Source organism: Typopeltis vanoorti, chromosome 17, assembly GCF_054136105.1.
Source record: "Typopeltis vanoorti isolate ZY-2024b chromosome 17, IOZ_Tvanoo_1.0, whole genome shotgun sequence".
Classification (NCBI taxonomy): Eukaryota; Metazoa; Arthropoda; class Arachnida; order Uropygi; family Thelyphonidae; genus Typopeltis; species Typopeltis vanoorti.
The window spans coordinates 93,825,505-93,840,944 of NC_143565.1; the positions used below are offsets into that span (position 1 = coordinate 93,825,505).

The window sequence follows — 15,440 nt, forward strand, 5'->3', positions numbered from 1 at the left end:
ACCATTATATCCTGTACACCCCCTTGAGGATACATGGCAGTAATTTGATGATGATGATGATGATATTAAGGGAGCCAAAAGGGGGCGGACTCAAGTTTCAGGGGAAGGAAAAAAAACTATCACCAAAATTTGGCAAAAAAATAGTTTCAAATAAGCTCGTGTTAAAACCTCTCACCTCTGAAATATTTTTACATGAATACATAGTATAAGGAAAAGACAACATGCAAAAAATTAGATGCTGATACAAACTTCAAGTATCTAAAAATTTGTAAGAGTTTGAATTTTGAGATGTGATGTACTAAGTTACTATACAGTTGGCTAGTAGGGAAAGGAATGTCACATACAAGGGGAAGAAAGCAGAATCTTTCTTCAGAAGAAGAAAAGTTCTTTCCAGCTCGAGTAATAATCCACTATCAAAAGAGAAAGTTTCACTTGAAAATACGCACAAAGCATATTGTCCTCACATTATTCTTCTTCTTGGGACTAAACATTATATTTTAATTTTTATGTGCATCCCACCCGCAAATAATATAAACCTATCATTGCATTTACTGCTGTAAAGGGGGGGGGGGGGCGATATTCCAATTCCTATACTCTAGAGACAAAACATGTACTTCAATCTTTTAGAGGTCCAATAAGCAGTGCAGCAGTAGTGTCATAAAAAGCAACAAAAATCACCTACCAAATAAATAAATAAATACTTTTTAAAAACTTCAATGTCATAGTGGAATTTGAATCCAGAATTTAGAACTACATTTTAAATATGTTTATTAAAATATACTGCAGTTTGCAAAATGTTCACATACACTGCTTGGAAAGAAGTCAGTGGACACCTCCATGGGCAAGGTGCATCATGCCATGTAACAAGTCACGTGTTTGTAGCCAGTATAAATTGGAGGAATATGATGCTCCAAGTCAGTGCAACTCTATCTGGGTGAAATGGCTGCAAGAAGGGAACTGACAGAGTTTAAAAGAGGTGTTGTGATAGGATACCATGTTGCAGGCCTACACACGTGTGTGTGTGTGTAATATACACAAAATTTTATTAACTCATAAATATGATTATGCAAATTTTAGAGTTTACAGATCACAAACAATAAACTTTTTTATACTTGTTAATCACACTTACTCTGACTTTATAATAGAGACTGAACAATAGCTATTAGGTGTTCAGCCTTTGCTATGATGTAGAAAAAATAATAAATCTATCTTAGTTTCATACTCTGTTTGAAATTATACAGCAATTCTCAGCAAAACACAATGAATTAGTTCACAGTTCAGTTGTATATGGTGAGTACATTTTTACATTATCAATATACAGCAGAGCAGGGGTCTCAAACGCAGCAAAGGGCCAGTCAATTAGATGTATATCAGATGTGGGAGGTATTCAATATTATTCTGTGAACCAAAACATAAACTAAAAAAAAAGAAAGGCTCTAACAAAGGCCCGTTTGTTGCCAGACCTTTACGACTTTACATAAACAGTTACACCACCATTTAAATTTATAATCATTTTTATTTTTAAAATTTAAAATATAACAAGTTCAGAAAATATAAGTTCAATTACATCTTCAATTAAGTTCAATTGCTTTTATCTATGCATCCTTTTTTTAAATTTGATTTTTGATCCTGAAATTTGACATCTTTTCCTCTGTACTAAGATGTCAATATCTGCTTTTTTCGTTTCGTGTTGCAATATGAAGTATTGCATTTAATCTAGAATCTTTTATCAGTGAGCAGTACTTTGACTTATTAAATTTCATAATTGAAAATAATTGCTCACATACATAAGTGCTTCCAAAGATTGACAACATTTATGCACAATATATTTTATATTTGGGATATTTACTGTCGAGGTATTTATAAAAATTTGGTATGCCAACTTCGTTATATTTATTTTTCAGCTCAGTATTACACTGGAGTTCAGTTACTTCCATTTGTAATTCTTTGTCAACATTTTCAATATTAATTAAAAAAAGTGAACTGAATAATAATAATTCATTTCAAACTGGGTGAAATCAGAAAATCCTTTTTCAAATTCAATTTTCAATTCTTCAACCAATTCAAATTGATCTATTTTTCTTTATTTAACTTTAAATTCAGACATTGTTATGGGCAAAAAAAAAAAAAAGTTATTGAGGTAACTTTTTATTAACACACTATCATATTACAATGGTAACCTGTAACGTATTGGCATTGTATCACGTGGCTTAAAATGGATGCATGACAAGTATCTTCCATTCAGTGGAAGATACTTTCTATCATGTTTCTATCATCAAAAGTATCTGGCCCGCAGGCCACCAGTTTGCGACTCCTGCAGTAGAGGCATGTTTCAGTTATGTTTCAGTTAAATTTTTTATTTGTAAAATTATTATTTGCGAATGCTTAACAATATAAAAAATCTCAAATGCAATTCTGATTTCAAGTTATATAAATCTTATTTGCCTTTGAAAATTTGCTTTACATAAAATGTTTGGTTTCTACACTCAATGGCTGCATTATAAACAGGTTCCCACATATTTTCTGCAATTGAAAATTTGAAAGAGGATGTTAAGACAATATTTAGTTACATATCGTGTTTGGCACTACAATAAAAGTTAGTTTTGCATGTGTGTATGCAGTATAATGTCTATGAGAGAGGAAGCGTTTTTCATTCCAGCAGTCTCTAAACACAGTGCATAGATTAATTGCCTCCATACTGTGTTTAGTGATATAATAAAGCGATACCTTGCCTCAAAGTCAAGTACAGTCTGAGAAGTTTCACTCAGACAAGTGTGAACATGTTAAGTGAACTTTTAACTAGTGTTAAATAAATTGATAAATGGTATCAATTTATTAACCAATTAACTATGTTAATTTGAAAAGAGTGTTATTTGAAGCCAAGTAAAATGAGTGATTCCTGTAAATCACTGTTGAAAGCATGTACATTACACTTTTAAATGAAAAAAATCTCCTGATACTGAAAGGTATAAAGAAATATCACTGTGTTATTCTCTTATATGCTTTGCACAAGTGTGAACAGATAGGCTGATGTCCTGAAATGTATTCTGTTAACAAGACATGCTTGTTTCTCAAGATGACTTCTCTTGCCGACTTTTCGTTTCTTGGTCAAAGATCAAAATTTCCTTTATGTCGACTCCTGTAATTATATATTTTATAATAGAAACACTTTTCTGATGGGTAAGAAACTGGTATAACTTTATTCTTGATTTAAAAAAAAAAATTCCACTCCATTTGTCTTTAAAAAAATCCTCAACTTCATATGCTCAATGCCACAGTTCAATAATGCAACAGGAAAATATGCTCATCTGGTATGCTACTGTAATTAAGGGGTCATGGCACTTTGTAGTTTTGCACAGAACCAACTAGTGATTTCCACTGAATATTAAAAGTGTACAGCTTTTTGTTTACTGTCATGCCTCTCACAAGATCCTAATTCAACACTAAATCAATAACAACCACAACCAATGAACTTTATTAAGAATTTGCCCTTTTAGGTCAGTGATGAAACATATAGTAGACAACTGTTGTTATAATAAATTTAGGGTAAAAACGCTACCCCCCCCACCCCCAGACTCCATTCCCATGAAACAAAAGAAATCGCAGCAAATAAAACAGAAGAAAGTGCAGAAACAACACAAAAGAAATTATGGAAAGTAGTGCAAAAGAAATCACTAAAAATGTAAAATACAAAATCACAAACAGAACAATGGAAACCACCAGAAAGAGAACAAAGGAAATCATGAGGAATTTAAAAAAAAATAATGATTTAAAAAAAAAAACAAATAAAATAATAATAATAATGTACCATGAAGAAAAGTTGGGTGGTTACCCTTCTCAAGATAATTAATAAACAAAATGCCTTTAGCATCCCAAAACACCGATGCCATGACCTTTCCTGCTGATAGAATTGAATTTGTCTTCTTTGGAGCTGAACAACTGGCTTCTGTTCACTGCTTTGACTGCTGTTTGGATTCTGGTGTGTAATGGTGAATCCAAGTCTCACCCATAGTAATAAATCGATGCACAAAATCAGTTTTATTCTTGTTAAATTCTTGTAGAGAGGCTTATACGCTAGTTAAACATGATAACTAATAATTAAGGAATTGACAGCGTACACTAGAAATATAAATTAAATAAACTTTAATAAATACTTTCCGATATTTTGGCAAACTTCACGTTGCCATCTTCTTGGGAACTTAATACAAAGACAAGTGTATGCAAGTACTACATAACAGCAAATGAGAACCGAAGCTAGGAAGCTAATGTTTTCCTAACGTCCTGATGGTGACCCCTGGCGGGCTATATTGGTAGTTCTTGGCCTTTGGGCTGAAGTTCTTCTGATAAATGTTTCCCAAATTTGGGGCAGTCTCATGCATCCAAATTTGTTGAGGTTTGGCATGTTCCTAAGGGCTGAGGCTGATTCCATGAATAGTCTTTCATATTTGAACTTGCTGTGGTGTATTACTGTGGCTTTCTTCCATCTTATTCTGTGGCGAGTATCCAGAGCGTGGTCTGCAAGCCCAGAGTGGCTGTACTGGTTAAATCGGATGTAATCCTTGTGTTCTGAGATTCTGCTATTTGCTGTCCTGCCTGTTTGGTCAAAGTCGGACAATTTACAGCTGCAAGGGACCTAGTATACACCAGGTAGGTCTAGGGGAAGTGGTTGGTCTTTAGTGGAGCGGATAAGGAATGCCAATTTTCTATATGATCTGTAACAAGTAGTCAAGTCATGTTTTTTTAAGATTTTGTTGATTTTTTCTGAGGTGCCTTGGATGTAGGGAATGGCGATGGATTTAGAGTAATCTTTTTTGTGAAAGGGGGGGGGAGGTGGGTTGTGGATAACTGGTTTAAGTATTTTTTGAATTCTTTTTTTTTTTTTTTGGAAGGGGGGGGGGTAGCCATTGGCTGAGAAAGTGTCATGGATGTGATTTAGTTCAGTGGTTAGGACTTGATCATTTGAACAGATTATTTTTGCCTTGTTGAATAGCATCTTAATTACTCCATATTGTTGTGTGTGTGTGTGTGGGGGGGGGGGTGATGGGATTGTTGGTGAATGTATCTGCCTGTATGGGTGGGTTTTCTATAAACTGAGAAAACCAAGGTTCCATCAGGTTGGCAGGTGACTAGTGTGTCTAGGAAGGGGAGTTATTGTTTTCCTCTTTTTCCAGAGTGAACTTGATTCTAGGGTGTTGGTTGTTTAAGTATGTTAGGAAGGAGAGGAGTGAATCCAGGCCATGTGGCCAAATAGCGAACACATCATCAACGTAGCGAAGCCATATGGTAGGTTTTTGTGGGGCTGAGTTTAAGGCTTTCTCTTCAAAAGTCTTCATAAAGAAGTTGGCCAAGGGTGGGGAAAGTGGTGAACCCATGGCTGTCCCCTTTATCTGTTTGTAGAATTTTTCCTGCCAAATAAAATAGCCTGAGTTCATTGTAAACTGAAATAGGGCTGACGTCAAAACTGACCATTATGTCATTATGTTGGAGTGTAAGGTTTTCTATACTGGCTTTGAAGTGGGCTGAGTTTTTTATGTGTGATGGTGTGTTGCCAGTATAGTGTGAGAGAGCTTTGGCTAAATGCTTGGCTAGTTTGTAAGTGGGGGAATCAATGCCATCCACTATGGGACGTAATGGCACATTTTCTTGTTTTTTGTATATATTTTTGGGAGCCCATATATGCAGGGGTGGGTGGGTCTAGAGTTATATGGTTTTAGTCAGTTGGTAATTCCACAGGCCAAGAAGTGACCTTCTTAAGGAGCCTATGGAGTTTTCTAATTTGAGAGTTGGTGGGATTGTATTCAATAGGGAGGTAAGTGGCTCGATCCAATAGTAAAGCCTTAAGCTTACCTGTGTAGTTATTAAGATTGAGTACCACAGAGGCGTTCCCCTTATCCGCTTTGGTGATCACTATTTCTTTGTTTTTCTTCAATTCTTGTAGTGACTTGTATTCACTAATGGATATGTTGGTTTTTGGAGGTTTTGCTTTTGTGAGAACACAGGCTACATCCAATCTAATATCGTTGGCGATGTGGTTTGGAAGGTGGCGAATCCCGCGTTCAATTTGGATCATTAATTCCTTGGCCGGTAATTTCTTAGGAGCAATGACGAAGTTGTGACCACGTGACAGAGCGCTGAGTGCTTCAGGCTTCAAGATAACTGAAGAAAGGTTAACTACAGTGTTGGTTTGTAGTTTAGGTTTGGACGCCGAGTTCTTTATTAATTTATCAAACTTGTTGATATGTTGGCTCCGTACTGGTTCGAATTCTTTATTAGCCGCCGTACACGAGACGGCATGTAGGAATGACCAAAGCTCGTGATTAAGCGTATTTGAAAGCTCATTTTCTAGCACTAAAATAGCTCTGTTTATATCGGCTAGGGAACCTCATGTAACGGCAATTTGCTCCCGAAGTAAAGCCTGGCTTGCCCAGTTGTAGATACCTAGAGTTGTGAGACAGACACACTAGTCACCCACCAACTTGATGGAACCTTGATTTTCTCAGTTTATAGAAAACCCACCCATACAGGCAGCATTCACCAACAATCCCATCACCCCCCCCCTCACAACAATATGGAGTTATTAAGACGCTATTCAACAGGGCAAAAATAATCTGTTCAAATGATCAAGCCCTAACCACTGAACTAAATCACATCCATGACACCTTCTCAGACAATGGCTACCCCCCCTCCAAAAAAAAAAAAAAGAATTCAAAAAATACTTAAACCAGTTATCCACAACCCACCTCCCCCCCCCTTTCACAAAAAAGATTACTCTAAATCCATCGCCATTCCCTACATCCAAGGCACCTCAGAAAAAATCAACAAAATCTTAAAAAAACATGACTTGACTACTTGTTACAGATCATATAGAAAATTGGCATTCCTTATCCGCTCCACTAAAGACCAACCACTTCCCCTAGACCTACCTGGTGTATACTAGGTCCCTTGCAGCTGTAAATTGTCCTACTTTGGCCAAACAGGCAGGATGGCAAATAGCAGAATCTCAGAACACAAGGATTACATCCGATTTAACCAGTACAGCCACTCTGGGCTTGCAGACCACGCTCTGGATACTCGCCACAGAATAAGATGGAAGAAAGCCACAGTAATACACCACAGCAAGTTCAAATATGAAAGACTATTCATGGAATCAGCCTCAGCCCTTAGGAACATGCCAAACCTCAACAAATTTGGATGCATGAGACTGCCCCAAATTTGGGAAACATTTATCAGAAGAACTTCAGCCCAAAGGCCAAGAACTACCAATATAGCCCGCCAGGTGTCACCATCAGGACTTTAGGAAAATGTTAGCTTCCCAACTTCGGTTCTCATTTGCTGTTATGTAGTACTTGCGTACACTTGTCTTTGTATTAAGTTCCCAAGAAGATGGCAATGTGACGTTTGCTGAAATATCGGAAAGTATTTATTAAAGTTTATTTAATTTATATTTCTAGTGTACGCTGTCAATTCCTTAATTATTAGTTATCATATTCTTGTAAAAATGCTCCAAGCACTGTTCAAAGATTTCATACGAGTGCATTTTTGATCTGCTGTAAGCAAGCGTGGCATCTTGTGCAAAGCTTTTTTTATTTGCAATTCTTGTGCAAAATATATCCTACACATTCTTTTGAAATGCCCATAGTCTAAGAAATTATCACGCACTTTGACTTGCCGGTCAACCAATACCAGATCATGTACCTAATCAATGATTTCCGGTGTTGTTACACTTTTTTGGATATCCTTCACGTGGATCATCTTCAAGGCTAGTATGGCCACATTTAAAGTCGGCAGCCCATTTCCTAATTGTCGAAACTGAAGGAGAAGAGTGCCCTTAAACGTTCGTGAACTTCGAATGAATTTCTTTTGGTGTTAAACCTTCTTTTACAAAGAATTTTATAACTGCACGATACTCAATTTTATCCATTTCAAGGGATACAGACAACACTTTTGCTTCAGACAGCTGTATACAAAATTACTTGTTTTATTAAAACACTTAAGGAATAGAACAACATAGTTAAGGATATAAATTAAATTAAACTTTAATAAATATTTTCCGATATTTTGGCAATGTCACGTTGCCATTTTCTAAAGGAACTTACAAAAAAGTTACGTGTACATAGGCACTACAACACAGAAACTGGGAATGAAGAGATGAAGCTATTGTTCTCCTAACAGTCCTAATGGTGCCCTCTAGCGGGCTAATAGGTGTTCTTGGCCATTGGGCTGAAGGTCTGCAGATGTAGGCCTCCCAAATTTGGGGCAGTCGCATACAACCAGCAGACCTTCAGCCCAACGGCCAAGAACACCTACTTAGCCCGCTAGAGGGCACCATCAGGACTGTTAGGAGAACAATAGCTTCATCTCTTCATTCCCAGTTTCTGTGTTGTAGTGCCTACGTGCACATAACTTTTTTGTAAGTTCCTTTAGAAAATGGCAACGTGACGTTGCCGAAATTTCGGAAAATATTTATTAAAGTTTAATTTAATTTATATCCTTAACTACGTTGTTCTATTCCTTAAGTGTTTTAATAATGCATAACCAACGTATAAGCCTGTCTACGAGAAACATAGAATGACTTGCAATTTCACATGGATGCTTATGACAAATGTCAAGGCCGAGAAGTTTCCAGACTTCCCTCGTACAAATTATATTTTCAGTACATGTGTCAGTTGTTATAAACATGTACATTCTTTTTTTCTCTTTTAATGTTGCTCCCAACCATAAAAGGGTGGGCTAAGGATTTTCTTTTCAATTTTATTAATATATATATATATATGAGATTCTGGAAGTTGTTGAAAAAGCTCGGAAATGAAGGAAAGAGTGCTGTAAAAGTAATTAGAGATGATAAAGGTGACATGAAAACTAGAGAAAAAGATATCCTTGATGTATGGAGTAATTACTTTGAAAATATGCTAAATGAAACAAGCAGTGATGACAGCACAGTGATAAAAAACAGTGACCAGGAATGCAGTTAGGAATACATATCCATACTTGAAGTAGAAAAAGCCATCAAAGGCTTGAAATATGGAAAGGCAGCAGGAATAGATGATATTTGACCAGAAATGCTGAAGTATGGTGGTATAAAAGTCTTACAGTGGCTGCACTGCATAGTTCAGAATACCTGGACAGAGGGATGAATTCCAGACGATTGGAATAGAGCTCTCAAAGTACCCATATATAAAAAGGGAAATAAAACTGAATGTGAGAATTACAGAGATATTTTCCTACTGAGTGTTCCTGGTAAGATTTATGCAAGTATACTTGAGAAACAGTTGAGAAGGATTGTGGAAGGGAAGCTTGGTGAAGAACAAGCTGGATTCAGGCCAAATAGAGGCTGTCAGGATCACCCTCTATTAGGCCTAAAATAGAAATCATTCCCATAATTTCTTGACAAATAGTTGAGAAATCATGAGAATATAACAAAGATCTATATTTAAGTTTTGTAGATCTGGAAAAACCACATGACAAGTTGCCAAGAGAGAAACTATTCAAAACGCTACAGTTGTATATTGTCAGTGGGGCATTATATCAAGCGATATTTAGTCTTTATTTGAGTTGAGTCAGCAGTTAGAATTGAAGAAAGTACAGGAAAACGGTCTAATGTTAAATCTGGCGTCAGACAAGGATGTACGTTAACCTATCTGTTATTCATTATGTATATGGATCACATTATGAAGGAAAGTGGTATTAAACCTGATATCAAAATTGGAAAGGTTAATCTCAGCTCTTTACTTTATGTGGATGATGTTATACTTCTAAATAAATCTGGCACAGGTCTGCAATATTCCCTGACTAAATTGAATAACTGTTGTTATTCATTTGGTGTGAAAATCAGCAATAACAAGTCAAAGACAATGAAAATAGGCAGAAACATTGAAAATATCAACATTATCGTGAATGGAGAAGCTATAAAACAAGTAAAACATTTCAGTTACTTAAGCACAATTTTTAGTGAAGACAATAAATTACATATGGAAATAGACAACAGAATCAACAAAACTGGTATGGTAAGGAGTCAAATGAATAAATTTATATGGAATAAGAGAGAAATTAGTTAAAATACTATATTAGCTGTATACAAGACAGTGTTCAAACCTATTTTAACTTATGGATCTGGGAGCTGGAGTAGAAGTAAAACACTTGACCAAAGACTAGAGACTGCAGATATGAGAGTCCTGAGAAAGATTAGGGGAGTGAACAGATGGCATCAATGGCAATATCATATTAAAAATGAAGATATTAGGAAAGAACTTGACATTGTATCCAGGAATGTGTTAGCTGAGCTAATCTCAGGTGGTATGGTCACTTAAACAGAATGGGAGAGGAAAGATTAGCAAAATAAGTGTTCTCTGCCATGTTGGCAGGAAAAAGACCAATGTTTAGGTGGATTGATACAGTAAAAAGTGCCTTAGAAGACAGAAATATAAGATCTGATAATGTTGGTCTTGATAGATAACAGATTGATTTGGAGGAAGATTGTAGATAGGAAGTCAGCGATTATATAAGCTTTTCATGTAGTACTATCATATCCTGTATACCCATTGAGGGTACATGTCAGGAATTTGATGATATATATATATCTCTTACATAATCCAAAAACCTTGCTCTAGGGACCAAAAACACAGGACTTTTTCAAGCCACTTCAGACCTCCAATAAGTAGGGAGCTGGTCTCATGCAATGAAATTCATCTCCCACCTAAAGACAATCACAAACATCCATACCCACTGTAGGATTCGGATCTGCAGTCTGTCAGTTGGAAAGCAGATATGTAACCACTGAGCTGACCAGCACTTACACTGCTGAAGGCATCACAAAGTTAGAGATGCCTTCAGCGGTGTCATTTACATATAAAACAATTCACAAAGATATTCTTTTGTTATAAATAAAATACATCAAAAATCGTTATGCACTTACCAAGGAGGAGTTTTAATCTCCAAAGGGCAGATATCTGCAGAGCTATCAGGGCAACTACAGGTAAATAAACAAACCATACAAGGATGCCTGCCCCAAAATGCACATAGAACCGCAACTTCGCCCTATCGTTTTCATCTAACATAGTAGAGCGCAATTCATAAAGAAACCAAACCATAATTACCAGTCTGAAGATAAGAATAATGCAACCAGGAAAAGTCTGGTATTCGTCAATATCATCAATTACATCAACTTCAGTCTGGAAATAAAAAATATATTAAACTTTTCATAAATCAAATAGACATACATTTTTCCTTGAAAAAAAAATTTCAGATTTTGATTTCAGATCTTGTTTTGTTCTACTATGAGTAATAACAATGCGCTATTCCTTTACTTATAGAGTTGCTTAAGATTTAATCCCTCCAGAAAGAAAGAAAGTAAGAATTTCACTAATTACCAATACCTATCATAACTGATAAAATTTCAAAATAAACTTTCTGAATTTCTTTTCCTTAAGGAGAAAAGCAGAATTGTTAATACTATGTTTTACTAATTATGATGACTTTCAGGCATCAATTCATCACATCTGAATAGAGCAACTTTCATAAACTTGTTTTGCATGCCATTTTTGCTACTTAATTGTCATTTTTTCATAATTTTGTATTTGTAGGCATAGACTTTTGTGGCTAATTGGTTCAAAAGACATATTTCAGTGATTACACCACATTTTTTATTATTCAGTTATACAATATAGTGAAATAATAATTCCCGACAAGTTTCGTAAATCGTAGGATTTACATCTTCAGGGGGTAAATAGTATAACTTAAAGTTTAAACAAGAGAATTAATAAATACAAATCATAACTATCTGGCTATTCATAAACTCAAATAACAGAATGCTGATATAAAATGTTATTGATGTTGAACAATACTGGACGATGTCACGTGTTCTTGTTAATACAGTCCGAGCTTAGATTGAGGTAAATTTTTTATTAGAGCTTACCACACTTGATGGAGAATTAAACCTTGATTTTTATTGCATTGGGTTGGGTTTTTTAACATATCAGCAGCTTCTTTAAATTTTCTTATATAACTCTTGTTTTCTATGTATGACATCGTCGTTTTTTGCTAGAGTACATCGTGTCCAGTGGAAGTGGTATGGAAAGCAAGACCCGTTTTTTGTTCTCTTTTGTATTGTACGTTTTTTTGGTGTTCAGCCATGCATATTTCTCCAGATCTTCCTGTCTGTCCTATGTAGCAAATCCCGCAAGAGCAATGGATTTTGTAGACTCCTGGTTTTTTAAGAGGATGATGAGGTGGTTTTGGTGGATGTAGGAATCTTGAGATTTTTTCCATAGGAAGGAAGGCTACTTTTACGTTGTGTTTGTTCATTAATTTGGCTAGCTTATCTGTAACATTTTTGATATAAGGAAGCGAGATTGCGTTTTTGTAATCCTGTTTTATTGTGTTGTTAGTTGGAGGCATTTTAAGGATTCTCTTGATGGTTTTTGTTTCATACCCATTCTGTTGAAGGATTTGTGTTAAGTATTTTAGTTCTTCATTACATGTTTCTTGTGTGCTGGAGATATTGTATGCTCTGTCTCGAAGAGTTTTAATTAAGCTTAATTTTTTGTGAACGATGGTGGTGTGAGGTTGCATTTCGAAATCATCCTGTGTTTGTCGGATTCCTATATACTGAGAAGGAGAGTTTACTTTCTTCATTAACTTCTAATAGAATATCTAGAAAAGGAAGTTTTCTATTTTCTTCTTGTTCTAAAGTGAATTTTATGGTGTTGTGCAAATTGTTGAGATAATCTTTGAAATTGATAAGTTCATCTGTTGTTCCATTGAATACGATGAAAATATCGTCCACATAGCGTAGCCATATTTTTGCTTTTGGCAAAAATATGGCTACGCTATGTGGACGACACCACCATCGTTCACAAAAAATAAGCTTAATTAAAACTCTTCGAGAGAGAGAGCATACAATATCTCCAGCACACAAGAAATATGTAACGAAGAACTAAAATACTTAACACAAATCCTCCAACAGAATGGATATGAAACAAAAACCATCAAGAGAATTCTTAAAATGCCTCCAACTCACAACACAATAAAAACAGGATTATAAAAACGCAATCTCGCTTCCTTATATCAAAAATGTTACAGATAAGCTAGTCAAATTAATGAACAAACACAATATAAAAGTAGCCTTCCTTCCTATGGAAAAAATCTCAAGGTTCCTACATCCACCAAAACCACCTCATCATCCTCTTAAAAAACCAGGAGTCTACAAAATCCAGTGCTCTTGTGGGATTTGCTACGTAGGACAGACAGGAAGATCTGGAGAAATATGCATGCATGAACACCAAAAAGACGTACAATACAAAAGAGAACAAAAAACGGGTCTTGCTTTCCATACCACTTCCACTGGACACGATGTACTCTGGCAAAAAACGATGATGCCATACATAGAAAACAAGAGTTATATAAGAAAATTTAAAGAAGCTGCTAATATGCTGAAAAACCCAACCCAATGCAATCAAAACCAAGGTTTAATTCTCCATCAAGTGTGGTCAGCTCTAATAAAAAATTTACCTCAATCTGAGCTCGGACTGTATGAACAAGAACACGTGACATCGTCCAGTATTGTTCAACGTCAATAACGTTTTATATCTGCATTCTGTTATTTGAGTTTATGAATAGCCAGACAGTTAAGATATGTATTTATTAATTCTCTTGTTTAAACTTTAAGTTATACTATTTACCCCCGGAAGATGTAAATCCTACGATTTACGAAACTTGTCATGAACTATTATTTCAGTATATTGTATAACTGAATAATAAAAAATGTGGTGTAATCACCGAAATATGTCTTTTGTATTTGTTTTCATTAAGCAGTGAGGCAAAGGCTGGAGATTACTACAGCAGCTTGCTTTTAGATACACATTATTATTATTATTATCATTCACGATCACTTTCATGGAGCCTGAAGACTCCTTGCGAGCGACCCAAACTATTCACACAATACCTACCATACTTCTTCCTTGAACCCATTGACCAAGCACTCACAACAGATTGACAACCCATTCACCACTCTCCATGCAAAAAATATAGTCTTCACATCCTTGCTAACCACACTCTTACTCTATTTCCAGTGATAACCCCTTGTTCTGCACCTGTAGCCAAGCACTGAAATATTTTCTCTGCATCAATCTTATAAAACCCTTTTTAATAACCTAAATATTTCTATCATATCCTCTCTTTACTGCCTATGAAACTAACTTTTGTAACCCACAAGCACTCAATCTATTTTTCATAGGGAACATTTCAGAGATCATTTACCATCTTACTTCTCTGGAACCTTTCCACCACTTCATCCCCAAGAAACACAGTTTCTTGGGGATGACTATGCTCAGATCTAGGTGACTAGATCTGAGCATAGTAATCCAGATGTTGCTATATCAATGTCTTATGAGGAGAAATGATAACTCCCTTATCTCTGCATGTTAGTGTGTTCAATAACCAAGTACTCCCTGAGCTACCCTGATTACTTTAGCAATATGCCTGCTGAACTTTAACTCTGTATCTACTCACCCCCCCCCCCAAATCCCTAGCTCCAATTCTCTGGAGTACAGTTCCCTCAATGTGGCACACAGCTTGTAATCTTTGTATCCTAAAATACAAAACTTTACACTTTTGCATATTAAATTGGCATCCATCTTTTGACCATAGTAGTCCAAGCACAGAGCCTTGCAGCATACCTCTAGTCATCTACTTTCTCCTGGATTCTACTCCTCTATGTACAATTCTTTGGTATCTGTCCATTGGCCACTCTTGTATACATATCACCAATTCATATCTATCCCTGTTTGTTTTTATAATAGAGTGACATGTATTATAAAAAGTTAGTAAACGATGCAGGCATGACTTAGCCTTCATAAAGCCACGTACCCACCCCCTCCCAATGGGTATTGTATTCTAAACCACTCATTCGTGAATGAATTCTGTCATTGGAAGTTTTTCCACTTGGTTATACTATAAATTAAAGACACCAAGAAATTATATACTTGGTTTAATCCTTTATCCAAGTGTAAGCAAACAAGTTTGCACTTGAACTATTTTCAGGACTGGGGCAACTCGTATGCAGACGCTTATGACTTCACATCACTTGCTTTAGTATCGCTTGCTTTATTACGGTTACGTACAATGTTATGCATTATGGGAAGGGGTTACTACCCATACCGGTTTCGGCCTTTATTGAGGTCTCATCAGTGGGAGCCAGAGATAATACCAAGGTTGAAGCAATGGAGAAGTCATATTTTCATATATGAGTTGCAAAAAGGAGTCACACCTTATTATTAAAATACTCTGAATTAGAGATAGATTTTGAAAGTTTTTCCACTTGGTTATACTATGATTATGATCGTATCAAGTCATATGATAATATGACTTCTCCAATACTTCAACATTGGTATTACCTCTGGGTCTGGCTCCCACTGAAGAGACCCCAATAAAGGTCAAAACTGATC

The 15,440-nt window shown here is 35.8% G+C and overlaps 1 protein-coding gene across 1 annotated transcript in view; it reads right to left on the reverse strand.

The window, feature by feature from the left end:
• The window catches only part of LOC150097650 (transmembrane protein 145-like), an 86,971-nt gene that overhangs the window by 17,695 nt on the left and 53,836 nt on the right, over positions 1-15,440 (reverse strand). Inside the window, exon 4 of the mRNA XM_090407114.1 lies at positions 10,913-11,168. Within this exon, the coding sequence (XP_090263240.1) occupies positions 10,913-11,168 (256 nt within the window). The remainder of the gene's footprint in view (positions 1-10,912; positions 11,169-15,440) is intronic.